At 42.0% G+C, this 13282-nt stretch overlaps 1 protein-coding gene across 1 annotated transcript in view; it reads left to right on the top strand.

Moving 5' to 3' along the window:
* Nucleotides 1-13282, top strand: part of MAP3K5 (mitogen-activated protein kinase kinase kinase 5) — a 216462-nt gene that overhangs the window by 197608 nt on the left and 5572 nt on the right. The window contains exon 26 of the mRNA XM_065889145.1: nt 9903-10146. Coding sequence (XP_065745217.1) covers nt 9903-10146 — 244 coding nt within the window. The remainder of the gene's footprint in view (nt 1-9902; nt 10147-13282) is intronic.

Genomic DNA, 13282 nt, shown 5'->3' on the forward strand with positions numbered 1-13282 from the left:
GTTGCGGAGCACAGGCTCCGGATGCGCAGGCCCAGCAGCCATGGCTCACGGGCCTAGCCGTTCCGCGGCATGTGGGATCTTCCCGGACCGGGGCACGAACCCGTGTCCCCTGCATCGGCAGGCGGACTCTCAACCACTGCGCCACCAGGGAAGCCCCCAAAGTCTTTTGATAGTGTACGCATTAATAAAAATTTTAAGCAGAGCTCTTCCACCGTACATGTGTGTGTGTGTGTGTGTGTGTGTGTGTGTGTGTGTGTGTATTGTGTGGATATGGATAGAGAAATAGATTGATTTAGATATACGAATTAGAAACATGATCTATTGTACTAATTTTACATGTATTATAAAGTGTTCTAAAATAGAAATCTAAAAATATAAGTATGAAACATTTTAAATTTTATGTTATTTATAAATGGTACCACAAACTTTTAAGTTATCATCAACCCTTCTGAGTTGTGGAATTCCCTCTCTTCTCTCAGAATACCTTGTTTGGTTTGAGAGTGAGGAATTAACTTCTTTCTTTCTTATGAAAGGAAGGAATGGAAGAAGTTTTAACGTCCCTGAACGTGCTCTTCCTCTAAAGAGCGCACCTGCACCCCTCGTCCCTCCTGCCACCTACCTTTGCATTCTTGTGCCTTACAGCATGCCTCTGCAGAGTCCTGACCAACCCCGAAGTCTACAGTAGGCTCCGCATCACTCTCTCTCCCTGGAAATGGTTTTTCCCCATTGGCGATACTTGCATCAATCAGAAACTCCTTTTATTTTCTTGTCTAATAGCTGTTGCCCTCATCAGAGGGTCTGTTTTATTTTATTCTGTGCTAAACACACTGTCCATCATGGTGCCTGGAAAATAATAGACTCCTGATAAATATTGGTTGAAACAATAAGTAAATGAGTTTCACCTGGTTATAACAAATTAGTGTGAAAATATTTGCAGAACTTCGAAAAAAATCCTAGAGAGCCTTTGAAATGCATGACTAGCGGTTGGGTGTGAACCTGAGGAATCTAAAGCTGATGGAAACCTACTGTAATGCTCTAAGGAAGTCAGCACATACTTATGTTTAGATGGTTGATCACTGGAATAAGCTTGGATGTGGGAAATGTACCAAAGAGGGGTTATAAACCCAAAAGATACAAGAGGTGAGAGAGGTTAGGTGTGTATCAGTAAAAGCGATAGGTATAAGCCATGAGTTATATCCAGTAGTAGCCTAAATTAAGAATGCTCAAATGAGGAGAGGAGAGAGGGATTATACTTTGAAATAATTTAACTAGCATATAAATAAACTGTTAATCTAATTTTTGTTTAAAAAAAATCCTTTTAAAATGGATTACCTAAATGCAATGAATTGTATCCTGGAATAGGAAGAAGAACATCAGTGAAAAACTGGCATAATTTGAAAGTAGTCAGTAGTTTAGTTAATTTAGTTGGTACCGTACTGATGTTAATTTCTTAGTTTTGACAGAGGTACCATAGTTACATAAGATGTACTGGGGGAACTGGGTGGAAGGTATACGGGAGTTCTCTGTATTATCTTTGCAGTGTTCCTGTAAATCTAAAATTCTTCCAAAATAAAAAGTTTATAAAGCACACTGATTATCACACTGTAGGTGAAACACTGTTAAGTTTAGAGAGAGTGACAGGGACAGGGCAGCGAGGCATGTCTCCTCGCATGGGTGTCCCTATGATGGGCACTGCTTTAACCCAGCCATGTGCAGAGCAAGGCGCGTTCTTTATGCAAAGGGTTTGCTAAGGAAAGTTATTTGTCCTTCCACTGTGAATTGGCTTCTTTGAGGCCGCTAGGGGTCTCTGATGACAACTGAAATGACTGTTTGGAAGCATTTTAAAAAGTGGACCAGGGCTTCCCTGGTGGCGCAGTGGTTGAGAGTCCGCCTGCCGACTCAGGGGACACGGGTTCGTGCCCCGGTCCGGGAAAATCCCACATGCCGCGGAGCGGCTAGGCCCGTGAGCCATGGCTGCTGGGCCTGCGCATCCGGAGCCTGTGCTCCGCAACGGGAGAGGCCACGGACAGTGAGAGGCCCGCGTACCGCAAAAAAAAAAAAAAAAAAGTGGACCAAAAAAAAAAAAGGAATTCCCTGGCAGTCCAGTGGTTAGGACTCCACACTTCCACTGCAGCGGACACGGGTTCAATCCCTGGTCGGAGAACTAAGGTCCTGCAAGCCGTGTGGTGCAGCCAAAAAAATAGTAATAATTTTTTTTTTTTTTTGCGATACGCGGGCCTCTCACTGCTGTGGCCTCTCCCGTTGCGGAGCACAGGCTCCGGACGCGCAGGCTCAGCGGCCATGGCTCACGGGCCCAGCCGCTACCGCGGCATGTGGGATCTTCCCGGACCGGGACACGAACCCATGTCCCCTGCATCGGCAGGCGGACTCCCAACCACTGCGCCACCAGGGAAGCCCCAGTAATAATTTTTAAAATAAAATAAGAAGTGGAAATTTTAGAGAATTACATTAAGAAAGTATTTTTTTATATTCCTCTCGAGATAGGGGAAGACAATGTACACTGTACACCAACATATAAATGATGAAATATATGAAGAAGAGGGATTGATTTCAAGCATTTGACAATTCCATCAAATTTCCAAATGTCCCTAAAGATTTTGTTATACAATTAAGATTCAAAGAAACACTAAAAATGTCTCTCTTTATAGTCCCCTGATAAAAATTCCTTTTAGATGACAAAATACTACAATTTACCTACCAAATTTTAAAAAACATGCTAAAGAAACCAACAAATTCAAAAGTATACCATCATCAATACATACATTTTCCTAGATGTGTTTGTTGAGAGAACCCAGATCTTGGTTTCTAAACACCATTCTCTAATAAAAGGAATCAGAGCTCCTTGGAGAAATGGTTGATTTCCAGGCCTAGGGCAGGGGAAATACAAGATGAACTTGGAACATACTGTGATGGCAGAAAGTAATGAAGTGCCCCCAAGGGATGGAAGCTTATTCAAAGGACACTGGAGACAGCTTGAAGGAGTTCCCCAAAGTCTAAGCCAGAACAAATTAAGCAAAAATTAAAATAAAAGAATAATAGTGATGGATTATAGCCCATAGAATAAATTAAACATCCATGAGTCCATACTGATATAAGTAATTAAATAAATAACTATATGGAGGAGAAGGGCCGGCTTTTTTTTTTTTTTTTTTTTTTTTTGCGGTACGCGGGCCTCTCACAGTTGTGGCCTCTCCCGTTGTGGAGCACAGGCTGCGCAGGCTCAGCGGCCATGGCTCACGGGCCCAGCCACTCCGCAGCATGTGGGATCTTCCCGGACCGGGGCACGAACCCGTGTCCCCTGCATCGGCAGGCGGACCCTCAACCACTGCGCCACCCGGGAAGCCCACCAGCTCTTTTTTTTAGTAGAATTCCAATTAATAAATGTAGAAGGAATGAGGGAGATAGAAAATCACCATTAGGCAAACATCACAGTAATAATTATTGCAAGCAAGAACAATCAATGGCTGTCAAGATCAGTAGGTAAAAGTGTGCTGAGAAGCAGGATATTTGAATGGTCTTGGGGAATCTCCCCACGAGATATCTACTAAATTACAAAGAGAAAACAGTGACACCCCCTTTATCAAAAGATCAAGGTAAGCATCACTCGTAATAAGACACATCAGCATTATGTACCTCTTGATATGATGCACTGAGAAGGGCACAACATCACATTTGTGGTATTCTTGTCAAAAGTGCAGAGCCACAACCTCATCATGACAAGACATACGTGAATAAAAATGAGACACAGTACAAAAAAAACTGACCAGTACTCCTCAAAACTAAGGAGGTCATGGGGGATAAAGAAATACTAGGGTTAGGACTTCCCTGGTGGCCCAGTGATTAAGAATCCGCCTGCCGATGCAGGGGACACGGGTTCGAGCCCTGGTCCAGGAAGATCCCACATGCCGTGGGGCAACTAAGCCCATGCGCCACAACTACTGAGCCTGGGCTCTGGAGCCCCCGTGCCACAACTACTGAAGCCTGTGCACCTAGAGCCCGTGCTCTGCAGCAGGAGAAGCCACTGCACTGAGAAGCCCGCGCACCATGATGAAGAGTAGCCCCGCTCACCGAAACTAGAGAAAGCCTGCACACAGCAACGAAGACCCAATGCAGCCAAAAATAAATAAATAAATTTATTAAAAAGAAAAAAATGCTAGGGTACTGTCACAGATTGGCAGAGACTAAGAAACATGACAACTAATGCATTGTAGGATCCCCGATCAGAAAAAGAACATTCTTGGGAAAACCAGTGCAATTCAAATAAGGTCTATAGATTAGTTAATACTATTGTATCCAAGTTAACTTCCTGGTTTTGTTAATAGTGCCAAAGTTGCGTTAAGATGTTAAGTTTAGGGCAAGCTGCTAAAGGATATACAGGAACTCTCTGTACTGTGTTTGCAACTTTTCTGTTATCCTAAAACTATTTCACAATGAAAAGTAAAAAATAAAGTGTTCAATCTTCTTTCTTCTGAAAAAGAGCTCACAGAACAGAGAGTACGGTGCAAGCCCCTTAAGAGTTTTTTTTCTCGGGCTGTTTTCCAACTTGTCATCAAGGATCAGCCTGTGGATTACTGGCAACGTTAAGTATCTGTTGTTGCTCCTCAAGTACAGTCTGGCTGTGGGTGACCAGATGGAGAAATGCTGAGCGTGAGATCGTGTTGGCAGTGCTAAGGTAGAGAGAATCGACAGTGTAGGCACACTTCTCATAGAAACTCTAATTGTTTAAACTGCTAGAGCACTTGGTATTACTACCAGCTGTGAAGCTGAATCAGTCATGTGCCCCATGTAGACATTAATGTAAAATGACCAGCATTGTAAACTATATGCAATGCTTGATGCAAGGATCATACGTCGTTCTGACAAGTATTGTGATCCTAATAGGCATCAGAAATACCTTGTGTTAAAGAAGCTTGGTCTAGGGCTTCCCTGGTGGCGCAGTGGTTGAGAGTCCACCTGCCGATGCAGGGGACACGGGTTCATGCCCCGGTCCGGGAAGATCCCACATGGCACGGAGCGGCTGGGCCCAATGAGCCATGGCCGCTGAGCCTGCGCGTCCGGAGCCTGTGCTCCACAACGGGAGAGACCACAACAGTGAGAGGCCCGTGTAACACACACACACAAAAAAAGAAGAAGCTTGGTCTAGTTATTTTCCTCTGGGGAATTAACCAGTTGGGGTGGAGTGGGAGGGTAGGGAGGTGGGAATAATATCGTTGTTTGATCCTGTCTTGCTGTTTTGGAAACATGCACCCGCTCTAATTTCCCACACATGGGCTTAAATGCCATCCACTCATTCCAGGGTCCCCTGGGTCCCTGCCTTTCTCCTGACACTTGGCTGACACATGTTATCTTTGTACATGCTTTTATGACTCTTCTGTATATTTGCCCTAGTTCTCCTTTAGGTTCTTATCTCTTTGAGGACAAAGACCAGATGCTTTGTCTCATTTGCATGTTTTACAATGTCTATTCGATGATGTGTCCTCAGGGAGCCACCATTGAAAGACCAAAATAACAAAGTATTGCATTCACTTACAATTTTTTTTTAAATAAATTTATTTATTTATTTATTTGGCTGCATTGGGTCTTCGTTGCTGTGCGCGTGCTTTCTCTTGTTGTGGCGAGCAGGGACTACTCTTCATTGCGGTGTGTGGGCTTCTCATTGCGGTGGCTTCTCTTGGGGCAGAGCACGGGCTCTAGGCGCGCAGGCTTCAGTACTTGTGGCACACAGGCTCAGTAGTTGTGGCTTGCAGGCTCTAGAGCCCAGGCTCAGTAGTCGTGGCACACAGGCTTAGTTGCCTGTGGCATGTGGGATCTTCCCAGACCAGGAATTGAACCCGTGTCCCTTGCATTGGCAGGCGGATTCTTAACCACTGCACCACAAGAAAAGTCCCTACAATTTTCTACTTTTTTCTAATTACTGAGAAAAATTTTTAGTCACTTGCACATAAGTAAAATGATAATATATGATAATTTAAAGTGTACAGAGTTAGGGGAATGTAAGGGAACATTTAAATGTAATAATAAATATCAGAAATTTTCCTTCCCCCAAAGTGAGATTATATTCAGCAGGACAATAAAACTTTTAAATTGTTTTTAAAATTTCAGTTTAGAGACCATGAGAAAAAATTTAGAAAATTTAAAAGGCCTACTCTTGCTCTAATTTAATATAGAATTGAACTCTCTTAAATTATTTTTAAAGTAAGATTTTTTTCACTGTTTTGTTCCCTTATAAATGCAAATAATCCTAGTAGGATAACTTCCATTCTGCCAACATTTTTTGAGAGACTAATATGTCTTAGCACCTATACCAGGTGTCAGGCTTACAAAACTTAAACACCTGATTTTGAGTCACACCTACTATAGATGATCTAGGAAATAGAATTTTGGAAGGAGAAAGGAGATAATGCAAAAAAAAAAAAAAAAAGCAGTGTAGAGGTGGAGCTTGGTTAACCTTAAGAGATAAAGGGTGAGGATGTGGAGAAATTAGAACCTTTGTGCACTATTGATGAGGCTGTAAAATGCTGCAGCCACTATGGAAAACAGTATAGTGGCTCCTCAAGAAATTAAAAATAGAACTACCATGAGCTTCCCTGGTGGTGCAGTGGTTGAGAGTCCGCCTGCCGATGCAGGGGACACAGGTTCGTGCCCCGGTCCGGGAGGATCCCACATGCCGCGGAGCGGCTGGGCCCGTGAGCCATGGCCGCTGAGCCTGCACGTCCGGAGCCTGTGCTCCACAACGGGAGAGGCCGCAACAGTGAGAGGCCCGCGTACTGCAAAAAAAAAAAAAAAAAAAAAAATAGAACTACCATATGTTCCAGCAATTCCTCTTCTGGGTATATATTCAGAAGAATTGAAAGCAGGATCTCAAAGAGATATTTGCATACCCAAGTCCATAGCAGCTTTATTCACAATAGCCAAGAGGTAGAAGCAACACAAGTGTCCAATGATAGATGAATGGATAAACAAAATGTGGCATATTCATACAATGGAATATTATTCAGCCTTGAAAAGGAAGGAGATTCTGACACATGTTACAACATGGATAAACCTTAAAGACGTATGCTAAGCGAAATAAGCCAGTAACAAAAAGGCAGATGCTGCCTGATTCCACTTTCACGAGGTGTCAATAGCAGTCAAATTCATAGACACAGAAAGTAGAATGGTGGTTGCCGAGGACAGGAGGGAGGGGAGAATGCAGAATTGTTTCAGTTTTGCAAGATGACGAAGTTCTGGAGATGAGTTGAAAAATAATGTGAACATAACACTACTAAACTGTACCTTTAGAAATGGTTAAAATGGTACATTTTATGTCATGCATTGTTTCACCATGATAAAAAAAAATTGAAAATAAACACAGATTGGTAAAGGAAGTCAGGGCTACATAAACCTGGCCCTAAAAAGGGCACTCTGGTTTTGTTATGAGCAAAAGATGAGTTCTTGTTTAGATCGTTGAATTTGAAGTGCTTCCTGCACAGGAATATTTAGAGGTATTGGATGTAACAGAATCAGGCTAGATTGTCATCCACACATCACATGTACTTACTCTCATAGATTTTAATGAGCTCATCCATGGAGAGTAAGTAGAAACATAAAACTGAAGAATGGAATTCAGGTTCCAGCTTTTAAGGGACAGGTAGTAGACAAAAAGGCTCTGACGAAGAGAAGCAGCAGCAAAGATTTAAAGGAGAATACCATACACAGGTCAGTAAGGCAAAGAAAGAAAAGTTACCTGGAGGATTTGGCGATGGGTAGGCCCTTTGGTTGCCATAGGGCTATACTGGAGTGGTGGGAGGGGTCTTGCATCCCTCCCACTTAAGAGCCCTCCCCCAGCACAGGGGCTCTTAACCTGTGGTTCACAGACACTCGGAACAGGCTGCAGGGAGTCAGTGAGCCCTCAGGAAATCCAGGGAAAATGCTGTATGAATGTGCTTCTCTTCTGGGGAGAATCTCCATTGGCTTTCATCAGATTCTCGGTGGGTTCTGTGATCTAATGAAAGTTCCAGGTGCCCCACAATGAGACATCACCTCAGACCTGTCGGAATGGCTGTCATTAAAAAGAACACAAATATTAAAAAATAAATAAATAAAGGGCTTCCCTGGTGGCGCAGTGGTTGAGAATCTGCCTGCCAATGCAGGGGCCACGGGTTCGAGCCCTGGTCTGGGAAGATCCCACATGCCGCGGAGCAACTAGGCCTGTGAGCCACAACTACTGAGCCTGCGTGTCTGGAGCTTGTGCTCCGCAACAAGAGAGGCCATGACAGTGAGAGGTCCGTGCACCGCGATGAAGAGCGGCCCCCGCTCGCCACAACTAGAGAAAGCCCACGCACAGAAACGAAGACCCAACACAGCCAAAAATAAATAAATTTTTAAAAATTTAAAAAAGAACACAAATAACAAATGTTGGTGAGGAGGTGGAGGAAAGGGAACCCTCCTACACTGTTGGTGGGAATGTAAATGGGTGCAGCCACTGTGGAGAACAGTATGGAGGTTTCTCAAAAAACTAAAAACAGACCTACCATATGACCCAGTAATTCCACTCCTGGGGATATATCCAAAAGAAGCAAAAGCAGTAATTTGAAAAGATACACGTATCCCAATGTTCATAGCAGCGTTATTTACAACTGCCAAGGTGTCAACAGATGAATGGCTAAAGAAGATGTGTGTGTGTGTGTGTGTGTGTGTGTGTGTGTGTGTGTGTGTATAATACTACTCAGCCATACAAAAGAATGAAAATTTGCCCTTTGCAGCAACATGGATGGACTTGGAGGGCATTATGCTAAGTGAAATAAGTCAGACAGAGAAAGACAAATACAAACTTTCCACAAATATTATTATCACTTATATGTGGAATCTAAAAAAGACAACAAACTAGTGAATGAAACAAAGAAGCAGACTCACTGATACAGAGAACAAACAAGTGTTTACCAGTGGGGAGAGGGAACGGGGGAGGGGCAATGCGAGGGTAGAGGGAAAATAAGGGTTATTATGGGTTTATATAAAATCATGTGTGTGAAACTTTCGAAAGTTGTAAAAGACTATAGAATTTAAAGAATCTTTCATTCAAAAAAAAAAAGTTCCATGTGTCATAGCATATGGAACCAAGACCCAGTATTTCTGCTACCCTGATTTCACTTAAATTATGAATGTAATTCCTTTTGGGGGGCCATTTTGAGAACCTAATCACAATTTAATAGTTTTTCCCATGGGAAGGTATCACCCCAGTTCTGAAGTGACATGCAGATGAACTCGTGTCATACAGCGTTTTTAGGCTGGAGACTTGTAACTTTTACACTTTAGATTTCAATGGTTAGTCAGCAGGTTAGGGTAGGACACACACCAAAAATTAACCCAATAGTCAAAAGTAGATAGTCTTCTAGAATGAATATAAGCATTGTGTGGCATTTTCAGTACACGCCCCCCCCTTACCTTTTGAATGTTACAAGCAAAAAGCATTCTGTGTTCTTACTTTTGTTTATACAATCTCTCTATATCTCAATTTCCTCATTTCTAAGTGAGTTAATAGTTGCCAGATATTATATAATTGAAAATACGAATTTTAATTGTGTAAACAAATTTTTATATTCTTAACAGGTTTTTATATAATTGCTTTCTGATTTTAACATATTTCCCACGTACCTTATGCGCAGCGTGGAAGTTTCTCTTCTGTTTGAGTTAGATCATTCTGAGTTTATACATCTTGTGAATTTTGCAAATTCACTGGAAAAACAAATCTACAGTAATGTGCAGAAATCCGTCATCACTTTTGGAAAAGCAGTTGGGAATACATCTCTTACTGATAGCGGGGGAGATGACATTCATGTCTTAAGAAATTAAAGCAATCATTCTTATTTCATTAACAGTGTTATTGATCATATGCTTAACAGAACTGAGGCCACATTTTAGCCTCGCATCTGAGAGTGATACCGCCGATCAAGAAGACTTGGATGCAGATGATGACCATGAAGAACAGCCTTCAAATCAAACTGTCCGAAGACCTCATGTGGTCCTTGAAGATGCTGTGGCCACCTCAGGGGTGAGCACACTCAGTTCTACTGTATCCCACGACTCCCAGAGTGCTCACCGATCGCTGAATGTACAGCTTGGAAGGATGAAAATAGAAACAAATAGGTAAGTCCTATTCTGACATGGGTGGGTTCTTTTTTCTTACTTTTATATAACTGCATGTGTTTGGGGTCTACTTTAAAGATTGGTCTGCAGAATATACAAAATATTATTCCTTTATCCCATTCATATAAACTTGATTTAATGCTTTATTCATTAAAATGAGAGATTTATTAGTCTTTTTAGTCAAATACGTTTTCTGCTTCTACCAGTTCAGTCCTTCAGCAGCTCTTCTTTGATCACTGCTTTATCTCCAAGTGCACTGAGATTTTCAGAGTAACTTAGTTGTAACCTCACAGACTCTCTGGGATGCAGACTCAGAGCAGCGTGTACCATCCAACAGATAGCTGAGAGACAGGCAGAGAGTTTGTGTTCTTGAGAGCCTGTGATTTGGAATATCAGGTTCTTTCAGGAGAGGAAGAGCTCTGTTCTGGAGGAGATAAAATTAATGGTTCAAAAGCTTTTCATTTTAAAACTTTGAAAGGATGATCTGTTGACCACATTTGTGATTCTGCTTTATTTTTAATATGCTGTGTCATATCTGGAGTTTAATTTTTCTTTGAGAGCTTGATAACACCGAACCCACATGATCAGGTTATTAAATGAACAGTAAATATTTCCTGTTCTTCACAGATGTTGGCACAGTTCAAGGTCTGAATCTTTATGATTTATAGCTTCCTGTGCTGGTTACAGTTGACATGTGGGCAACTGACTTTATGACTTTGGGTTTTGACAGGGAAAACTATTTTTTTTGGAGTGAATCAATAAATGTGGTTCAAATATTTAGCAAGCTTAGTTGAAAATCCAAGTTGTTCACCGGGGAGATAAAACCATTTTATTTTTAGTCATAAGTTCAGGTTTTTGATAAGCTTGAATACCAAGCTTGTATGAGTAGTACAAACCTCATCCTATATTTAGAAACATGAATTTTAGTTGCATGATTAAGTAAATCCATACATATCTTCTGTGATTTACATACAGAAAACTTTCTGAATAAAGGGAAAGTGGCTTTCTGACTTCCTTATCCCAGTCTTGTTCTCTGAAACCCAGCTCTTTACTTCGCATCTCTGTTGCTTAGTGGAAAAGAACGGGAGCCTTTTCTAAGACTTCATCGAAATCTTCCTGCTCTTCTCAAGTAATAGTCCCATTAGGACGCTCCATCCATTATAGTAGCCGTCGACTTCAGTCACTTCTCTTCAGTTTACTGTCTGTCGCTCAGTCCTGGAATTGTTTTTTCATACCCTTCTCTGATCCTCGGAGGAGGAAAGTGCACTCATAACTATTTGGGTCCAGCCACCCAACCCTGCCCTGCCCATGCCGTCCAGACAGTAGAGCTACTTTATTTACCAGTGAGCTGGTGCATTTGCTCCTCTGGCCCCTGAACCTTCCGTCTACGTATCCTGGCTTATGTCACTAGAACGTGTCTCTCCTGAGTGCAGTCTTTTCCTTCTCTCCTCAGTCCATTTGCGTTACCCTGACTTACACCCCGTCCCCGCCATCTGTCCACCATGCTCGATCCATCTGTAGTCCCTGAGGGCTGCCTTTCTCCGGCTGCTTTCTTCAGGTCTTCACATCTCTTTTCTGAGGGTCTTAAGCTAGCTGAGGGCCTGCTTCCCACGTCTGCCCGCAAGACTGACCACATTTCTTTACTACATTAGTATGTTGTTAACAGTTCTTACAAGGGCCCCCTCGTTTGTTTTTTCTCTGTGTATTTACACATGTATCTGTGAAATCTATATGGTTGTTGGCCTCCTTTTTTCTTTTTCTAGTAGGATCTCCCACAGCTCCATCACCCCCAGAAAAGTGAGACCAGGTACAACATTCACTTCACTTAGGATTTAAAGAAAGGGCAGCTGCTTCTGTCCAAGTGCTGATCAGGGGCTGGTCATGTCTATATTGGTCCTTGTAGCTTTCAGTGGAATATTCCTTGCTTTACATATATAGATGTACATATATTGCAAAATAAATTGAGGAAATGTTAGTGTGATTTTAGGAAAGCTTGTAAACCCTCGGGCTAGAAATCTTAAGCTTATATTTAGGATAATCACTGATAAAGATACATCACGTTTATCCAGCTCTTGATGATTGGATTATCGATAATACTAAATGGCAGAAAATAACAAAATAGCTTTAGAATGTATGCTTTACTTAAAGTATATGCTTACAGAAAACGTTCTGACAATAACTTGCTTCACACAAGGAGTCGGGACAGTACTGCAGAGGTAGTTAAAATCGAACTCAGGAGGAGCTGACTGGTTATCTCATTTCCCTTTCCTGCAATTCTGGAATTACCCATCAACCCAGCTCCCCACCCACACCCATCTGAGTTAAAAAATTGACCTCATGGCTGATCCTTGGCAAAGGTCTCTGGAACAGAGAGGCAGTCATTTGCCTTGGTTTCAAAGGATTTCCCTACTAACTGAAGACAAAGTAAAAATAAAACTGATGGACTGGGTGGATATGCCCTTAAAATAAATAATTTTGAGAGCTGGATTTGGGACAAATGAGGTGGCCTGTCAATGCTTTGCTTCCAATATTACGTTCTGGCTTTTAAGATAAAAAGGAAATATATAGTCTAGGTAAACATGGGTTAAATTCTAGAAAATTTCACTTGTGTTCTTTGAGAAAAACAATAAGAATATGCTGTCACTATTCCATACACGTAAATTAGCGAGAAAGACAAAAATATATACCAGACCAAAAAGTTGCCAACTTAAAAAAAATTCATAATGAGCTTGCTATCCATTTCTTTGAATATCATTCGTATTAGAGTAGATAAAAGTCTCCCTTAATCCTCTGCTTCCCTCTTGCTTTCAGTTCCTACTGCTTAATCCACCTAATTGTGCACTGTTTACTCTGCAGTTGTACAATTGTCTTTAAACACACTGTCTTCCTGGAACCACTTTCTGTCTGCCTCTCATTGTGTTTTCCTTTTGTCTCACCTCTGCTACCTACTCTACTGTGACCCTTTCTCGTACCTAATGGCCTCACGTGTCTCTGTTGTGTGGAAAAGGGGTGGAGCCTGGGGGTCAGGGAAAAAAACCCTATTAAGCCCTGGATGGCCTCTTTTCCGGGGCCTGAGGCGGCAGCAGGGAACAAAACAGCCCTTCTTAAAGGCCAGGCACTGTGCTTGGCACTTTAC

Source organism: Phocoena phocoena, chromosome 12 (genome assembly GCF_963924675.1).
Source record: "Phocoena phocoena chromosome 12, mPhoPho1.1, whole genome shotgun sequence".
Taxonomy (NCBI): domain Eukaryota; kingdom Metazoa; phylum Chordata; class Mammalia; order Artiodactyla; family Phocoenidae; genus Phocoena; species Phocoena phocoena.